The sequence below is a fragment of the Catharus ustulatus genome, chromosome 20 (genome assembly GCF_009819885.2).
Source record: "Catharus ustulatus isolate bCatUst1 chromosome 20, bCatUst1.pri.v2, whole genome shotgun sequence".
Lineage (NCBI taxonomy): Eukaryota > Metazoa > Chordata > Aves > Passeriformes > Turdidae > Catharus > Catharus ustulatus.
This window is the reverse complement of record NC_046240.1, coordinates 2039103-2058287: the sequence shown is the minus strand read 5'-3', so window position 1 is coordinate 2058287 and position 19185 is coordinate 2039103. Positions and strand designations below refer to the sequence as shown.

The 19185-nt window shown below is 44.2% G+C and overlaps 1 protein-coding gene across 2 annotated transcripts; it reads right to left on the bottom strand.

The window, feature by feature from the left end:
• Positions 1 to 1203: 1203 nt before the first annotated feature.
• Positions 1204 to 15991, bottom strand: LOC117005183 (myosin heavy chain, skeletal muscle, adult-like). Of its 2 annotated transcripts, none has more exons than XM_033076591.1 (38): positions 15785 to 15991; positions 15553 to 15696; positions 15302 to 15458; positions 14711 to 14738; positions 14498 to 14612; positions 14323 to 14415; positions 14130 to 14193; positions 13935 to 14033; positions 13730 to 13833; positions 13505 to 13643; positions 12442 to 12560; positions 12190 to 12339; positions 11534 to 11704; positions 10676 to 10985; positions 10484 to 10566; positions 9723 to 9810; positions 9506 to 9623; positions 9116 to 9239; positions 8524 to 8660; positions 8180 to 8435; positions 7409 to 7651; positions 7131 to 7307; positions 6900 to 7045; positions 6722 to 6812; positions 6244 to 6633; positions 5881 to 6007; positions 5668 to 5786; positions 5200 to 5396; positions 4485 to 4668; positions 4239 to 4404; positions 3941 to 4065; positions 3457 to 3765; positions 3150 to 3353; positions 2746 to 2871; positions 2481 to 2651; positions 2289 to 2393; positions 2053 to 2148; positions 1204 to 1356 (listed from the first exon to the last, which is right to left on the bottom strand). In XM_033076591.1, exons 1-38 carry the CDS (start codon positions 15989 to 15991, stop codon positions 1204 to 1206), a joined length of 5835 nt encoding a protein of 1944 aa, XP_032932482.1. The 2 variants fall into 2 exon arrangements, with proteins under 2 accessions (XP_032932482.1, XP_032932484.1); XM_033076593.1 differs by having other exon boundaries at positions 10691 to 10985.
• Between the last annotated feature and the right edge of the window lie 3194 nt (positions 15992 to 19185).

The following is a 19185-nucleotide window of genomic DNA, read 5'->3' as shown; positions in this document are numbered from 1 at the left end:
CATCCATATGGATGCAAAGCCTCTGGCAGTGATTTCTGGAAGCTTAGACCAAGCACACAGTGTCAATTCTTATTACTTCCCATAACCCCAAGGAGTTCCACAGGCAAGCTTTCCCTTGAAAAAATTGTGATCCTGTTGGGTTCAATGTTCCATAGAGCACAAACCTCTTCTGCTGAATACCAGCACTTCTACAGCGGGCAGTGGTAGAAAGTTGTGAACTAACACAAGCTTTACACGTCACTGCCTACACTCACCCCTGCTCCTTTTGTCCACACATTGTTTCCTTTCTGTGCCAACTACACTTCACACCCCAGTTGCTGCAAATATGTTTCTCATTCACACCACACTGCTCTGCATCAAAGACTGTTGCAACCAGGAATCAGCTGGAGTGACTGACAGTGATAGCTCCAGGGGTGATGAGGCTGACATTTGGGTCAATGAGGTGAAGAGGTGTGTTGGAGCCATGTGGTGTGTGAGAGCTGGGCACTAAGGGAGAGTTCTGAGAGTCCTTCCAGCACCTGGCCCCAGGCAAGCTTAACTGTTTGCCTACTCAAGAGAAACTGGCAGCAGCTGGTGGCAGCAGCTGAGGAAATCTAGGATGAGGGAGATGGCACAGTGTAGGGACACTGTTGGTGTCTTGTAACCATGCTCTTTGGGCCTAAAATCATCTCTGTCAAGAAACTGTCCATCGTTCACAGTGCAGTGCACTGCAGCTTCTGATGACTCACTCAGAAATTGATGTTTAGGGTTTGTGAGGTCCAGCTTCCCAAACAAGAGTACGAAAAGGAAAAGGATCACCCTCTCTTGACTCTCCCGTGGGAAAGAAGCTGTGCTGCATGGACAGTGGGAGGAACATTAGGAGGATGCGAAGGCAGGAGCTGGACAAGGAGCTGCTGGAGACAGGAGAGAGCACAGGCTGCATTTTCAGGAGTCTCTCCAACCTCTAAGTTTGCAGATCCTCAATCCAGCACTGGCACCAGCTTCTCCCTTTGTCCCAGAGAGGAAAAGTAAGGAAACTTCTTCTGCAATGCAATTGCCCAAGAAAAACAAAACCACGCACTGATCAAAGGGTGTATGCAGAGGAAGCTACTACAGTCTTTATTCGCTAGACACTGAGGTGGGTACAAAGACTCATGGCAGAAACAAAGTGACCGAGAGGTTCACATTTTGTGCAGCGCCTCTGGTCACTTTGCTGGGACATTCTCACTCTTCCTCTTCTATCCTCCTATGGAACTCCCGGCTCTTGGCTCGGAGCTTGTTGACCTGTGACTCTGCAATGTCAGCCCGCTCCTCGGCTTCCTCCAGCTCGTGCTGGATCTTGCGGAACTTGGACAGGTTGACATTGGACAGCTGCTCCTGGGAGGGGAAGGAGTCGGTAGTGAGAAGTTTGAGATTTGGGGTTTTCATTCCTCCTTTGCCTTGGCCTGGGCAAAGTCACAAACCTCTAAACTCCACCAACCACTGTTTGTACAAAGTCTCACAGTGAGATTTATGAAATCTGCTCATAGTCCTTCTCACATATCCTCTCAACTGAACCAGAAGCCCAACTGTGTACTCGACTGTTTCCACAGTGAATAAGCTGTGTTCAGACAATCATATATTCAGGAGCTGTAGGACTTCCCTCAGTTCATCCCTGACTACTGCATACCTGGAAGAAGTCAAAAGTTCCTTGCATTATTCTAAAAGTGGAATGCAAAGTGGTTTGGGAGGGGACTTCCAACACCTTCCCTGTCTGCTAACAAAACTCTAAAAATAAGGCATTTCCAAAATTTCTTTATATATTGTACTACCAATATCAATCATAAGACTCCTTACAGGATTGCTTTGTGGTAATGCAAAAAATGCTATGTGCATTTGCCCTCCTCAGTGGTCTTTTTAAGGGCTCATAGTTTTTGTATTCAAAGGTGAATCTGCTTTATGAGCCTTTCAGTGAACTTGAGGAACAATATTATGCATAAGTGGCATCTTCTAAATTTCTTACATTTGTCTCCTGAATGGCCAAACTACCCTCTGGGAAAGTGATTCTTGCCAAGCACTCAGAGAGATACTTACAGCTTCCTCAGATTGTCTCTTGTAGGATTTCACTTTCATTTGCAGCTTGTCCACCAGATCCTGCAGCCTGAGAATATTCTTCCTGTCTTCCTCAGACTAAAGAGGTTGGCAAACAGGATAGAGATTCAATTCATGGTCCTCCATCATGCAAGGGTAACAATTCCCCTTGGGGATGGTATTGCAGAATGTGACTCACTGTGAGAAATCCTGTCAGAGCAGGAGACCTCCTGCCTTACCTGGTAGGTCAGTTCCTTCACCCTCCGCTCGTACTTGCGCACTCCCTTCACGGCTTCAGCGCTGCGCTTCTGCTCAGCATCAACCTCCCCTTCCAGCTCCCGCACCTGCAAGGACAAGCCCATCCCTGCAGCTTCCCTGGCAATGTCTCTCCAAGGACACGCTCACTCAGGCACAGCCCCAGCCCTACACACCCTGGCTTCCAGCTTCTGGATCTGCTTCTTCCCTCCCTTCAGTGCCAGCTGCTCGGCCTCTTCCAGACGAAGTTGCAGGTCCTTCACTGTCTGGTCCAGGTTCTTCTTCATCCTCTCTAGGTGGGCACTGGTGTCCTGTTCCTTCTTCAGCTCTTCTGCCATCATGGCCGCCTGGTCAGAGCAAAGGGTCAAAGCCATTTTAGGGCTGGAGATATTTTGGGCAGAGCACATTCACCATCAGCAATGCCAGGAGTGCCCAACTCACATCTGTGATGGCCTTCTTGGCCTTCTCCTCAGCGTTGCGGGCTTCCTGGATGGTATCCTCCATTTCACTCTGGATCTGGGAAATGTCTGTTTCCAGCTTCTTCTTGGTGTTGATCAGGCTGGTGTTCTGTGCAATGGGAAGGACATGGCAAGAGGTGAATTTTAAAACCGGACATAATAAACCTTCTACCTGAGTAAAGTCTTTCCCCTTCCACCTTCTACTTCTTATTGTGGAATTATTGTCAAAATGGCTGTTTACAAAATGTCAGGCATGGACTTGGGGAAAGGATGCCTTTCCTTTGGGACAGCAGTAGAGAGGCCTTTCTTATACTGCTGGTCCTCTGGTAAATTCCAGCCCTCTGTGTTTGGTCAGTGTCAACACAGCTCTTTGTTCCCTGCCCTGACCTGGGTATGGAGCAGCTGCACACGTTCAGTGGCATCCAGAAGCTCCTGCTCAGCCACTTTCCTTGACCGTTCTGTCTGCTCCAGGGCTGCCCGGAGCTCCTCAATTTCAGCCTGCAGCAGGTTTGCTCTGCGCTCCACCATGGCCACCTGCTCCTTCAGGTCATCCTGTGTCCTGAGAGCATCGTCCAAGTGCAGCTGGGTATCCTGGAGAGAAAGAGAAAATAAATTGCCAGGTGTCAGCGTGCACTTGAGTGACAAAAATGTCACAGATCTCAATTTTCTTTTTCTGTAGCTCTGCTGAACAGACCTTGAGCACTGCCTGGGTGTTTCTTAGGTTCTTTTGTGCTTCTGCCGCCACACGGTTGGCATGGCTCAGCTGGATCTCCATTTCATTCAGGTCTCCCTCCATCTTCTTCTTCAGCCTCAGGGCTTCATTCCTGCTCCTGATCTCAGCATCCAAGCTGCTCTGCAAGGACTCCACAACTCGCAGGTGGTTTCTTTTCAGCTGGTCAATCTCCTCATCTTTCTCTGCTATCTTCCTGTCAATCTCAGCCTTGACTTGGTTCAGCTCAAGCTGCAGGCGCAGGATCTTCCCCTCTTCATGTTCCAGGGAAGCCTGGACAAGTGGACACAAACATTGTTAGCATTGATAAACCTCTTGCTTTTTAGGCAATGATATTTCTGAGATCTCAGCTTTCTGACTCCCCCACCAGAGCACAGGGGAATTCAGGCCTTTTCATCTCTATTTCCTCATTTATTTAGTGCAGACACCAGTGATTATGGTCATGTACCTCAGCTTCCTCCAGAGCAGCCTGGATTTCAGATTTCTCCTGCTCAATCTGCTTCTTGACTTTCTCCAGCTCATGAATCGCCTTTCCTTGCTCAGCAATCTGCTCCGTGAGGTCAGAAATCTCCTCTGCAAGGAAAGGTGAAAAGCAGCATGTTCAAGCACAGAGCTGAATGGAGAAAGGCTCTGGTGCATCAAGGGGCCAGGCATGTTCTTATCCCTGCAGGCCCAGAGCCGTTAAGTGTGGCAGAGAGACAAGCTTGTGAGAAAGGGCAGTGAGGAGCAGAGGGCCAGGGACTTACGCTGCAAGTTCTTGTTCTCCCGCTTCATTGTCTCCAGATGGTCCAAGGACTCCTCATAGGCATTCTTCATCTTGAACAGCTCCGTGCTGAGAGAGCGAGACTCCTTCTGGGAGGCCTCCAGCTCAGCCTGCGTTTCCTCATACTTCTGCTTCCATTCTGCCAGGATCTGCAGAGAAACGGGCTGTGAGTAGGGCTGTGGCCATCCTGGGGGCATGCTCTGGCCAGGAGTGCTGGAGGCCAAAAGACCTTGTCAAAGTTCTTCTGCTTCTTATCCAGAGCAGCACAGGCAGCATTGGATCTCTCCACGTCAATCATCAGGTCCTCCACTTCATTCTGCAGCCTCTGCTTTGTCTTTTCCAGCGAGGCACATTTGGCATTGACAGCTTCAACATGTTCCTCTGCATCCTGCAGGCGTTGGGCCAGCTTCTTTCTGGAAAGAGGTAAGCACAGTTCTTAACTTGAAATTAAGGTGGATGTTGATTATCATATTCTGCAGTGCACTGAGACACTTCTTAGTATTTGGTCCTAATGCCCATGGTGCAAAGCCTATCTCTACCACTCTTTTTTTTTCCTGTTTCATTTCCCCAAGGTCTTCATAGAACTAGAGTCACAGAATGGTTTGTGTTGGAGGGGACATAAAAAATCCACTAATTCCATGCCCTGGGCAGTGACACCTTCCACTAGACCAGGTTGATCCAAGCCCTTTCCAGCCTTACCTTGAACATTCCCAGGCATAGGGCAGCCACAGGTTCTCTGCAGTATTCCTATCCCTCTACAGTTTGCACAATCCTGTACACATCCTTTCTCCTGGACTCTTTGTCACATAGCCTGTTTTTCTTGTGTTTTTCTGTTTCATATAACTGCTCAACCCTCTATTAGGCTTTTGCCTTTGAAAATCTCAGTGATTTCTTTAAATTTCCCTCATTGGTGCATGCCAACCTTCCACGCAATGCTCACATACTTGGCCTCCTCAAGCTCCTCCGTGCGCTGAATCGCGTCTGTCTCGTATTTGGTTCTCCACTGGGCCACTTCACTGTTGGCCTTGGACAGGGCTCGCTGCAGCTCCCCCTTGGCCTCCTGCTCCTCCTCATATTGTTCCCGGAGCAAGTCACAGTCATGGCGAGCAGACTGCAGGGCGTGGGCCAGGGCATTCTTGGCCTGGTGGTCGGTAAAAATATGGCAATAAGAAGTAGGTGTTTCCTGGGAAATTTATCTTACTGGATCTTTTACAGTGATATACATCCCAAAGAGAAAGTGGTTAACTGACTGCCAGATAAAAACACAGGCGTTCTTCACTGCAAGTGTGGATTGCATGATCTAAGGGGATAGTTTGAAATTTTAATTGGGTCACCTTTTGAAGTGTTGAAAACTTCAAGAAAACCAATATTATGTCAAATATTTATTTCATGGGTAACATGAGTATCTTCACCTTTATCTCTTCTTCTAGTTGCCGCTTCAGTTCTTCGATTTGCTGGGTGAAAGCCTGTTTCCCTCTAGACAGCTGAGAAATTAAAGCATCTTTTTCCTCCACCTGGCGACCATATTCACCTGAAAAAGTTTGCAATTGAGACAACATTTTAATAGCCAAGAGAGTAATTTATGGGGTTCTCTCATTTCCAAAGTACAGATGGAAGGGCAGTACCAGATTCTGTCTGCAGACGAGCCCTTTGAGCACTAAGATCACTAATCATGCGCTGATTCTGCTCCTCCTTTGTTTTATATTCACTCAGTTGGTCTTCCAGAGTGCGGCACATCTTCTCCAGGTTTGCCTAGATAACAATTTCACATAAGAAAATGAGTAAACACCTTGATCCTGCCTTCTTTTAGCTGGAAAATAATTCCAGAAGATGCAGTTGACATATCTTGGGACTGTACATGCTTCCACATTTCCAAACATAGGATTTGGAGAAATCATTTATAATACAACCTGCTAAAAATTAAATAATGTAAGATTAAAGAAAAATATCACATTGCTATCAAATTCCTAATACAAATAATTATGTACCTTGGCTTTAGACACAGACTCTATGTTGCTGGCCAAGTCATCAATCTCCATCTTCATCTCACTCTTCTCCTTCTCCAGCTTCTGCTTCACACGTTGCAGGTTGTCGATCTGCTCCCCCAGCTCAGCTGTGCTGTCCGCGTGCTTCTTGCGCAGGGCGGCAGCCGTGGCTTCATGCTGCAGTGTGGCCTCTTCCAGGTCACGGCGCATCTTCTGGAATTCTGCCTCACGCTTCTTGTTCATCTCAATCTGAGCTGCTGTGGCCCCTCCTGCTTCTTCCAGGCGCTCACTGATTGCCTCCAGCTCCCTGGACAGGTCAGCCCGATGCTTCTCTGCTTTAGCGCGAGAGGTTCGCTCTGCCTCAATTTCCTCCTCCAGCTCCTCAATACGCGCCTGCAGAACAGCAGGGACCCTTCACACCTGTGCCCTCCTCCTGCCTGAGCTGAGCCTGAGCAAGGCTGGGGAAGGAACAGACACTTGCCTGCAACTCCTTGATCTTCTTCTGAAATTGCATGCCTAGAAGTTGCTCATCCTCGATCTTGCTCTGGATCTGGCTGATTTCAAAGTCTTTCCTTTGGGCAAAATTAACCATGTTAGAGCTCAAAGAAAAAAGACAAGTGCTGCAGGCCAGCACTCAGGTGCCCCAGAGCCACACTTACTTCTTCAGTTTCTCATCCAGCTGCTGCTTATCATTCTCCAAATCCATGATGCTGTCCTGGGCCAGCTTCAGGTCTCCTTCCAGTTTCCTCTTTGCTCTCTCCAGGTCCATGCGCAGTTTCTTCTCTTGCTCCAGGGACCCTTCCAGCTAAACACAACAAGACCATCAGTGCTCTGCCAGCCAGGTTGGACTCCATACCTGTCCTGTTCCTGCTCTTGGTCTGTGTGCTTACATCATCCACTTGCTGTTCCAGCTTAATCTTGGCTTTGGTCAGAGTATTGACTTTGTCCTCCTCTGCCTGCAGATCATCCAGGGTCTGCTGATGGGCCTCTTGGAGGGCTTTCTTCTCTTTTGTCAGCTTCACAATGGTCTCATCTAGGGCTGCCATCTCCTCAGTCAGGTTTTTCACCTTTGAGAAGAAAAGAGCAAGCACAGAGAGAAAATGGTGTTAAAATCTTCATAACAAGACAAATCTTTTCCAGAGTGCAAGTGACAAGTTCTACCTCATACCTTGTTTTCTGTGGCATGTTTTTCCTTCTCCACCTTGGCCAGTGTTAGCTCAAGGTCATCAATGTCTTTCTTCAGCTCTGAACATTCATCCTCCAGTTTCCTCTTCTTGGCTGTCAGCTCAGCATTAATTTCCTCTTCATCCTCAGCCCTTTCAGTCACTTCCTTAACTTTGGCTTCCAGCTGGATTTTGGTTTTGATGAGCTGGTCACACCTTTCCTCAGCATCAGCCAAAGCATCAGCTTCCTGGTAGGAAGTGACATTTTTAGGGATATTCCTTTTTGAGGGAATATTGAAATACTTAACCCTCATAGTGCAGGGTCTTGGATAGCAGTTTTGTAGTTTAAAATTTGATTCATGTTCCAACAGAATGACACATAATATAGAATTGATTTTATATTAGTTTTGATACAGCGAGTTTTAAAAGCTAAAACCAAGTTAAATCTTTTTCAATCTCCCTGAAGACATGAGTATTTATATATTTGTACAGGATATAGAATCCAATATTATCTCATAATATCAAACATTGGATCAAAGTGCATAATCATAAGAATATCTAAGCATACATCATAGAAAAGTGTCTCCCAAGTAATATTTTGACTACAGATACCTCACAGTCCTTTCTGAAGCTAGTTATACCATTGAGAGCACCATTGAAAGAATTGCAATTATACTGAACTAAAATCAGATTTCTATTCGGCTTGAAAATCTACTTGTAAATATCAACCTGGTAGTCACAGTAGAATTAGGATAAAGCCCACTGGTGGTACTCACAGACTGAACCTGCAGCTGCAGGTCATTTTTCTCCTGCACCAGTTTCACCATTTTCTCCTCCAGTTCCTTCCGCTTTGCCTCAGACTTGGCAAGCTCCTCCTTGGTTTTCTCAAACTCTTGTTTCATGTTGGCCATTTCCTTCTCAGACTCTGCACTCTTCAGCAAAGGCTTGATCTTGAAGAACAGCTTCATCCATGGCCAGTGTTTGACATTCATGAATGCACGAATGTTGTACTGGATGCAGAAGATGGATTCCCTGAAAGATAAGTAGAAATAATATTCAATATTTTCACCATGATGACAGAATAAGCCAAGTACAGTGAACCTTATTTGAAGAAATCTACCTCCTCTCCACCATTCTCTGGTACTCCACTCTCATCAGGAAGCCCCTGCATCTGGCCTGGGTGCGGGTGATGAGCTGTGCCAGCTTCTCATCCCTCATCTCTTCCAAGAGGCCCACCAGCCCAGCTTTGAAGAACACCTTAGGTAAGAACATGAAAACAGGTGCTTTGTCTGTACTTGTTTAATGTGACCTGATATCCTGTCCCCCATGACAAACTCTGTGGAAGTTAAGAGCAAAACCACAAAGAATATATGTAGTGGCAGACACTCTTTTGTAACTCCAAGCTTCTCGTTACTTGCAGTTGAGGAACTATAATAGCCAGACATTTTTCTTTTATTTGTATTCACTCTTGATTCTTTTATTCTACAAGTTTGTCCTAAATTAGGAACTTGATTAACCCTTAATTAAATCATCCTATGGCCATGAATTTCAGTTTATTCATGGGTTGAGTAATCAAGAATCTGGTTGATTTATTTTACACTATTTCTTATACTCTATTGGATCATTTCATGTACTATCTGGAGCATCTGGGTGTCAGTATCAAGCCATGCAAACCAAAACCACATGGCACTTGAAGTAAACAGATCTTTTACCTTAGTGTGACCAAATTTGTATTGAGTATGGTCTATATCAATCGATCCAAGTAATTTCTCACAAGCCTTCTTGCTGTCAATGAACTGTCCCTCTGGGATAGCACTGGCATTTAATACTTTGTATCTGAGGAAGAAAATGGAAGGACTTGCTTTCAACTCCAGAATGCTAAGGGTCTTTTCCAACCTAAGTGATTCTCTGAATATGAAGAGGTCTGTTGTTGAGACCATCTGGCAGGTACATGGCAAGAAAGAGTCTTAAGAACTGTTGAGAACAAACAGCACTTGTTAAACTGAAATTTTAGAGAAGGTTTTAGGCTCAGGAGGGGAAGGTTGGATTTCAAAAGCTATTTAAAATGGACAAGGTGATCCAGTAAGAGGATGAAGTCTGACCTCTGTTTAAAATCTGCATACAGGACTCTGTTGGGAAATCCTTTCCTGCAAATCCTGATCCCTTCCAGCACACCGTTACAGCGCAGCTGATGCAGCACCAGCTCATGCTCCATGGCACCTGGCAATGCAGAGCACAAATACATGCCATGTTCTGTAATACAGTGGGGAAGAGCTGCACCGTACTGAAAAACCTTCAATATATATGTAAGTCTCTTACCAGGTGTTTTAGTTTCATTTGGAATGATGCACCGTACAAAATGGGGGTGGGTGCTTCTCAGGTTGGTCATCAGCTTGTTTAAATTCTCCTGGAGAGTCATTAAGAAAATCTGATATTAGCAAATGTAATTTCTGCTGTAAGAAGCAAGTCCTCTGAAATGAGATAATGTACAAAAATTAGCAGAACCCTGAACTCAAGCTCTCTGCACCAGTTTTTCTGACTTTCCACAGATCTTTGCTGTAATTAACTTAGTGTATAAAGTTCTTCTGAGTAATGTGTAGGAAAGACTATACTCTAAAACATACAGTTTTAATACACTTCACTGACTCTAGTGGAATGCCTTCATTTGAAAGGATATCCATCTTCCATTGGATGCACCCAGACAGATAAAGTAGTACCCCTAAGAGGTACTGGGAAGCATTCTGCAGTAGGCATTTAGGCTGGGTGAAATGGAGCACACTACATAGAACCTTTGAGTTTTGCCTGCTGAAAGCAAAAGGGACTAAACCAACAAGCAGAGTTTTCAATGTCTAGATTATACATTTATTTTGTAGGATAAGGTGAGATGAATCGCAGACTTAAACAAATGGAAAAACTGTGCATACATGAAGTATGAGTAGATTAATTGGATTTATTCCTAGCAGAATGTGGCCCAAGAACTTAATAATCTTTTAACAGAACCAAGCTGAAACAAGACTAGCCATAGTAATTGGTGGGTTTACTCCTCGTCTTAGGAAGAAATAGTGACTTCTCTACTGTACCCGAAACAGAGCTGAGACAGTCTGGAAGGAAGAACCCTTCTTCTTGGCACCTTTCTTGCCACCACCACCACCACTCGCCTCGGCTAAGTAGAAAATAAATAAAACAGATTTTATTTTTTAATTTTTTTTGCCTTCTTTGATTCCTTTTTGCAAGCTGTACATCAGCGAAAACATGGAATTCAAAGAACCAACCTGCATCTGCTCCACCATAGTTGGCAAAGAGTAAAGCCAGGGTCTTCACAGATGACTTCTGGTACAGCCCAATGACAGTTTCATTCAGAGGGTCCTTGTTCTTCTCCAGCCAGCCAGTGATGTTGTAGTCCACTGTGCCAGCATAATGCACCAGGGAGAAGTGGGCCTCAACCTTGCCTTTGGTAGGTTTTGGCTTCTGGAAGTTGCTGGATTTGCCCAGGTGCTGGTCATAGAGCTTGTTCTTGAAAGAGGTGTCAGTTGCCTTGGGGAACATGCACTCCTCTTCCAGGATGGAGAAGATGCCCATGGGCTGAGAGAAATCACAAGGGAGACTGATGGTAATTTATTTTCAGGGCAATAATGACCTTCACCTAGGCACAGTAATGGAACACAGACTGAGATACAAATCAGAAAACACTATTATTTAATTCCATTTTCTTCTAGAAAGTGTGATTGATCACATTGATACTTACATTTTTTTAACACAAAATTACTCATTAAAGAAATAGAAATTAATTTTGTTTGTGTTGCCAATGTGCTTTGTAAAATCGAAGCACTACCTTCTTATTCAGTGGAACTCAGAGCACACACAGATATGTTGGACAAGTTGAACAGGAGCCAACAGTACATTATTGCAGCAAAACCACCATCTCATCCCCAGCTACACTGTGCTGCTAACAGCTCAAAGGAGTTGATATTTTCCCTCTACTCAGCTCTGAGAAGAAACATCTGGAGTGCTGCTCCAGCTCTTGGCTACCCAGCACAAGAAAAACATTAACATAGAAGATCTCTTTGGAAAATGAGACCAAGTAATTACAGTGATTCCATGCACGTAACTGATTTGAACAGGAAGGATACCTTCTCAATGAGCTCAATGCAGGCAGCCAGGTCCATCCCAAAATCAATGAATGTCCATTCAATCCCCTCCTTCTTGTACTCCTCCTGCTCCAGCACGAACATGTGATGGTTGAAGAACTGTTGCAGTTTCTCATTGGTGAAGTTGATGCACAGCTGCTCAAAGCTGTTAAACTGAAAATAAAATAAGAAAGATGCATATTTAAAGATGCAGCAATTATTGCAAGACCTCATATTTGAAATTAAAGAATGCAGTTAACTTGACTTCTCATGCATTTTTTCAGTCTGTTTTATGACATTATGAAAAAGAGAAAATTATCAAATTAATCGTCCACAAGGAAAAATTTTTAGTTGACAAAATCCAAAGATAAATTATATATCCTGTTTAAAATGAGACCAAGTTACAGGGAGAAAAACCTATCATAATTGCATATTTTTATACTGTCTTGTCCCTGATGATATGAACAATGAACTTTTTTGATTTGACCATTTTGTACCTTTGATTTTGAACATCTTAAAATAGTACAAGTTCTTTGAAAGGTCATTTTTTACTTAAAAAAGACAAATAGGAATAATCATGTGATGATATATTTTCTTTAAAAATGTATTATGAACATTCAGTTGTCACTTCCAAATAGCTTTTACCAAATCTTACTTACATCAAAGATCTCAAAGCCAGCAATATCCAGGACACCAATGAAGTACTGCCTGGGCTGCTTCGTATCCAGCTGTTCATTGATGCGAACAACCATCCACAGGAACATTCTCTCATAGAGTGCCTTTGCCAGGGCACCCACAGCATTGTGCACCTACAGGAAAAAAAACCCAAAAATCTGGAGTTACAATACAGGGCAGAGGAGAATCAAAAGGATATTCAGTCTACACATGGTTACAGGTTACATGTTTCTTACCTGCTGTGCTGTTTGGCCCTTGGTCACGTATTCATTCCCCACCTTGACTCGGGGGTAGCAGAGGGCCTTGAGCATGTCAGCTGAGTTCAAACCCATCAGGTAGGCAGCCTTGTCAGCAACTGAAAAGTCAGAGGAAAAAGGAAATATTTATGTTCAATAGGCTTTGAATTCTGGGGCATTCCCTAAAGGCTGAAAGGTTCAGATTTCTGTTCTTTGAAAACCTTTGATAGACTCTCGTAGAGGGAATCTTTGTAACATCACACTTGCCATTATGCATATTGGGCTTTCCTAAAAGAATTTCTGTTTTAAATTCTTCACTTCAGCATGCAGAAAGTAATGAAGTTTTCAAAAATATCCTGGCACAAAACTGAAAACTGAAGCTTGCTATTCAAATGTGTGCAGTACACACACAGCTCAGGAGCTGCAGTGACAACAGTCTGGTACTGATCTACATTCAGGTGACCACAACCACAAAACAGTTAGAGTGGAACACAGAGAGAACATGTCTGTTCTCCTCCAGATCCATAGCCTACAGCCTTTTCTGAGCTTTTGTTTCTGATATTCAATAAAACTTGTTTGGCTTCATCCTGCTACCAGTGGTGCTCCCCACCTGCCCTAACAAGAGGAGGCATTGCTCACAGAACTGAGGACAGGAGTTGTAGGTCCTGTGCCAGCAAAGGAAAGGAATGAAATAACACCTCTCACAGCTGACTTTCCTGAGCACCTGATAGGTGAATGTGCATGGGAACATGGTTTCCTATCATGTTAGATCTGAATCACTGGGCTGTTTCACAATTGCAAGCAATATTCCAGCAAAGGTAGGATTAAGGAACATCCATAACTCCTGACTTCTTGAGAATATAAAGACTCAAAGTAGTTTAAAGTATTAATTGTTGACAGTGTAAGTTATATAGATCCTGAGATCAGGAACTCCATGTACTGAGGACAAGGGACAGCTGCTTTTTCCTGGATAATTGTTTTCCTTGGGATCTAAAGTCAGTGAACAGTGAACAACTTTTGCTGTCTTCCACATACGTAGAGGGTTAATTATTGAGTTTAATACCTTCCGTGCCTTCAGGCTCAGCCTGCTCCTCTCTTGGTTTCTGCTTGAACTTCAGGTTCCCATAGTGCATGACAGCCCCTGTCAGCTTGTAGATGGCTGTTTTCTCATCTGCAGTGAAGCCCAGGATGTCAATGGCACTCTGATAATACAATGAGCGAAGTGAAATATTTGTATGTTACCTGATGTATGACCTGTGCCTCTTCACCAGTTCTGTGCATTACTTACGTCTGTTGCCATCAACTCCTCCTTGTCATCAATGCTGGGAACAGTGATCTCACCTTGACTCACAAAAGGGTAGTCAAATGGGTTGGTGGTAATGAGGAGCATTTCTAAAAACAAAGGTGTTCATGGGTTAAATTTAATTAATCTTGTAAATCAGTTAAACATTGTTCAGGGATTTTCCTCTCAAAAGCTCAGTGATGTCTCCTACCAATTAGCTCCGGCTTCTTGTTGGACATGATCTGATAAAAGATGTGGTAGCTCCTTTCCGCCTTGAGCTGGAAAGTGACTCTGGACTTCTCCAGCAGATCTGCCCAGGGAGATTGAAAGAGTTAGGCACTTGTGGGAATGTACATGGATGTGGGAATTTTGGAAAGGATGGAAGCAGTCCAGGAGAATGTCTTACAAGTTTCAATGTCAGCAGAAGCCAGTTTGCCTGTGGCCCCAAAGTGGATTCTGATGAATTTGCCCTGTTAAGCAGAAGCAGCAGCAAGTCAGCCTGAATATGTTCTGCTGATGTCTCCTTTGCATGAAGAACTGCTCAGGCATCATTTGTGAGGCCATGACGGGGAGAGATTTTATGCAAAGCAAGAACTTACAAAGCGTGAGGAGTTGTCGTTCCTCACGGTCTTGGCGTTTCCAAAGGCCTCCAGCAGTGGGTTGGCACTGATGATTTGATCCTCAAGCGTTCCCTGCAGGGGAATTATTCAGTGACTGTGTTTAGTTGACAGGGCAAGGACATGCCAAGCATTCAGTCTATTCTTCCTGACTCACCTGCATTTTGCCTGATGACTTCTCCTCCTTCTTCTTCTCTCCACTGGCTGCAATTGTTGCAAAGTACTGGATGACACGCTTTGTGTTCACAGTCTTCCCGGCCCCGGATTCTCCGCTGCCAAAGCCAAGAGAGAAGCAGAGGGTGCATGGTCAGGCAGGAGGTGCCCTGGCACCGGGCAGCCCTGCAGGGACCCGCGCAGGGGGTGTACGTACGTGATCAGGATGGACTGGTTCTCCCGATCTGCGAAAGTGGAACAATGAAAGATGTGTTAGCAGCTGACCTGGATAATGCTGAGCTGAATGAGAAGTAAAACTGCAAACCAAAGTTGGGGATTCTTCAGAAAGTCCAAGACTACCCAATTGCTGTCTATGTCCTAGCACTATTAAGCATAAGCCCAAATGTATATACTGAACAGGCAGAGGCATCTGGACCTGAGACAAGATGTGTATCACTTGCCTTGCCCTTCACACAGTTTTCCAGAAGAAATGAAACTAAAGTACCTACCCAAGTTCAAAACACAGGAAAAAATAACTTTTTCTTTCTTATCAGTAAAAATGCAGAAAACAGAGTCAAGTACTATTTCTGCAGTAGGAGAGTGTAGAATTTTGTACCATAAAGTACAAATAATTCACTATGGTAAGTTCATGTGCTCCTGGGTCAGTTTCACCTGAAATTGTTTGCCACAGAGATCGAACAAATTCATAGTCATGCTCTCTGGTGGCTCCAGCTGGCTTGTCATATGATCCAGTGAGACCAGCAAGGCTTTTTTGGTTAGATTGCTGTGAGGGTGGTCAAACACTCACCAGTCAGCATGAACTGATAGGCGTTGTCAGAGATGGAGAAGATGTGTGGAGGGGCCTCCTGGCGCTTCTTGCCTCGGTAGGCCAACACCACCTCAGGGTTGTACACCGGCAGCCACTTGTAGGGGTTGACAGTGACGCAGAAGAGACCCGAGTAGGTCTGTGAGGAAGGGACACAGCACGTTGGCTTCCCCTGAGCCTGGCCCAGCAGCTCCTGAGGCTGCCCAGAGGAAGCTGCTGCTGCTGCCACTTACGTAGATCATCCAGGCTGCGTAACGCTCTTTGAGGTTGTACAGCACAGCGGGTTCGTGGAGGTGGGTCATCATGGCCATGTCCTCGATTTTGTCATACTTGGGAGGGTTCATGGAGAAGATTTGATCTTCTTTCACGGTCAGGGTCTGCCAAGGAAACAAAAGATCCTCATATACCAGCTAAGAACCCAGTGAGGGAAGCAAATGTTTTCCTTCAGAACTGTTTTTGACTCACCTCTCCCCCTTCAGTCTTGACAGTGACTTTGCCTGATTCCCTGCTCGTGATTGTCCCTTTCACAAAAGATTCTTTGGGATGAACCACAAAGACAGATGATTTGGCATCAAAAGGTTTGTTCTGGGCTGCAATTCTCTCCTTTTCCGATTTTCGGAGGTAAGGAGCTGCCTCCCCAAAAACAGCCATCTCGGCGTCTCCAGAGGCCATGTTTGCACTTTACTGAGGATGACTCAGCAGTTGACTCTGAGGAGAAAAAATATGGTATTGATTATTTATCCTGTAAGATTTGGAAAATTTTATCCTGTGCCTTGGTGTCTCTTCATACTTCAGGGTATTTTAACACAGGATAACAAAAAACTTAATTTTATGTCAAAATAAGAGGATTTCATGGATGTAGTCTAGATCTTCAAATGTTCATTGATGAACTTTTCAAAACTGTGGATTTGGTGTATTAAGAATACTGTAAGAAAAGAGTAAATTTGTTAAACAAGATTTACTAAGACATCACTATTAGGAATGAAAATAGAAGAAATTGTTAAAAGGATTAACAGTGAAAGAAAACTTCTGAAAAACTGTAGTGTAGGTGACCTACAGTCTTGGGACACCTATGGGACATTTACCTATTTAATGGTAATGGAAAGGTAGAGGGTAATTAATAAATTTTGCTAATAAAATTCTCCACACACACAAAAAAAAAAAGTGCAGGCTTTGTGACCTTTTAATTTTATGCCACAATTAATTTATTAATTTTCTCTATGCATTTGTCCTCCTTCACTACAATACCTAAATAATGTCAGCCCCAAAGTTCTGACTTGGTTTAAATAAAATTCAATCATTGAAATTACAATTTCCAGGACTATACTAAGATCTCAAATAACTTACTGAAAAAATCTAGGAATACATGAGTTCTCAAAAGTTTTTTAAAAAAGTATTTCTTCAAGTGACTTATTAAACATCTAGGTACCTATATTTAGCCAACTGCACTTGAAAATCCTTTAGCTACTTTAGTAAAATTTATTCCCTCTTTATTCCTTAGGTAATAAATATATTTTTTTGTCTGGAAGAAGAAAAAGGATATCTAAGAAAGCTGAGAATTCAGCTTTCTTCTTCAGGTAATAAATATATTTTTATCTGGAATAAGAAAATGGATATCTAAGAAAGCTGAGAATTCTGACACTCTGCGAAGCTGGTTAGAAGGTCTGTATGGTCAGATGATTTAATAATGAATATTTTCTTAAGCAGAATACAGGATTTTATATTTTTTCCTGCTGTGCTTATCTGGTCCCATTCTCCTCCTGCCATAGCAAAGATGGGAAGGCAGCACATCTTGATTTATGTAAGGTCGGTTAAGCAGAAGTGAGGAATTTCCCCTTGGGGATTTTCTGTTCTGTCATCAGTGCCCAGAAGCTTTAAACACAGCCTTGGACATCCTTACCACTTTCTACTGCAATCCCACCAGGTTTGCATATAGGGTGAACCAGTGAACCTTCCTGACACCCCACCCCAAAGGATCTGTCTCTGCCCCTAAGAATTAATAAATCAGCTTCTTACCTCTCGTGACACCAGTTGTGGGGCTTGTGGGCTGGCAGCTGGTCAGAACTGTAAAACAGAAATGGCAGTTCCCAAATTGCTGCTGCACAGAAATCAAAAGTGAAAACATGCAGGTGCCTTGAAAACAGATTTATAATGGAGTCCCCTCCTGGACAGGAGCACGGGAGGCAGCAGGAATGTGGTGGCACATGAGGCTGCCATCCCCTTCCTGCCAGCCTGCAGACCCCATCCTCTTACCTTGGAGCTTTCTGTGGAGCCAGGGCAGACGTGGTGCAGGGACGTTTTATACGATCTCGCCTGCAGATGCTACAGATGCCTACTCTTTCTTCGGTCAAAAATATTTTGGCAAACCCTCTTTGGTAAAGCATTGTCTGGCAAACTGAACTAAGGGCATAATTGTCATTTGACATGACTAGATATAATTAGAAAATTTTGATGTCTTAGTGGCTATATGAATACATCTCCTATAAACAATCTTCCAAGGGTGTTAAGGAGAGAATCTGGACTAGTCAAAGCACTTAAAGAACTTGGATTCAGGACTTATGGATTTTATTGCTGGCTTTCCCACCGACTCATTGCACAACCTGGGATGGATTGCTTGGTATGTCTGTGCTGCAGCTACCTCAGTTGTACAATAGATAAAACAGGATGTTAAAAGATAAATTAGCATTATTAAAACCTGCTGGCAGTTCTGTTCGTTTAACCTTGAAAGCAGAAATGCAGATGTATAAGAGGTTAGGAGGGTGACAGGCACAGCAGGGTGGTCAGCCAGACACTGCAGCAGGAAGAAGTTGGCTTCTACCTGGGCTTTTAAGTTGATGGCTCTGCCAGATGTGAGGCAGCTTTAGGGGTATCAGGAAGAGTGCACACACACACATACACACAGAGGCATGTGCCTGTGTGCCTTTTTGCATACACTTCAGATTGCAAATAAGTGGGAGATTCCCTGAAAACTGTTCTTGTGAACCCTGTGATGGGTTATACCCGCTGAGACTTCTGATCTGCAGGTTAGTGCCAGTGAGCAAGATGCTCCTTGCTTTTTCTGGCAACTTAATTTATCCTTAATTAATGCCTGTAACCCTAGGAAGAATAAGTGATTTTAAATGCCTTCCAATTGAAACCAGCACACCTACTTACAAATGGTAGAAACCTCCTCTTTTCAATAACACCTATAAAAATAATGTGATGTATGCACAAACACATCATGTCAGCATGCATTCCCACATGTTCTCTACCTGATACATCCTCAGTCCAGCACTTCCATTTCATTACAAATATCTTGCACACTTAGTCTGAAACACCACGGGTATACCAGAGCACTGGGGGTGGCAGACATGCCTGGACAACGCTGATGGAGAGAGGGGAAGGGGATTTACTGGTAGTGATGGAGAGAGACAGGTCTTGTTTTAGGAATAGAACACAGTCATGTGAGCTGATTTAAATGCTGTCAGATTTAGGCTGAGGTACTTAATACCTTCTTTGCCTCAGTCATCAACAGAAAGAATGGTTATCCTCAGGGCAACCAGCCCCTTAAGCTCTTAGTCAGGTAGGGGAGCAGAATGGACTCCCTGCAATCCAGGAGGAATTAGTCAGTGACCAGCTGAGTTTAGACATTCACAAGTCTGTTCGGCCAGACAGGATTCACCTGAGGCCACTGAGAAGAAGGGAAGAATTTGCCCAGCCACTCTTCAAGATTTATCATCAGTCCTGGCTAGCCAGGACTTTCCTATAACCAGGTGTGAGAGACTGGAAAGATCAATGTCCTGAGATATTTTGGGATGGATGTGTGTGTGGGAAGGGCAGGTCAGGCCCTGCCCTGGTAGGCAGTACACTTCCCCCCACCCCACCTA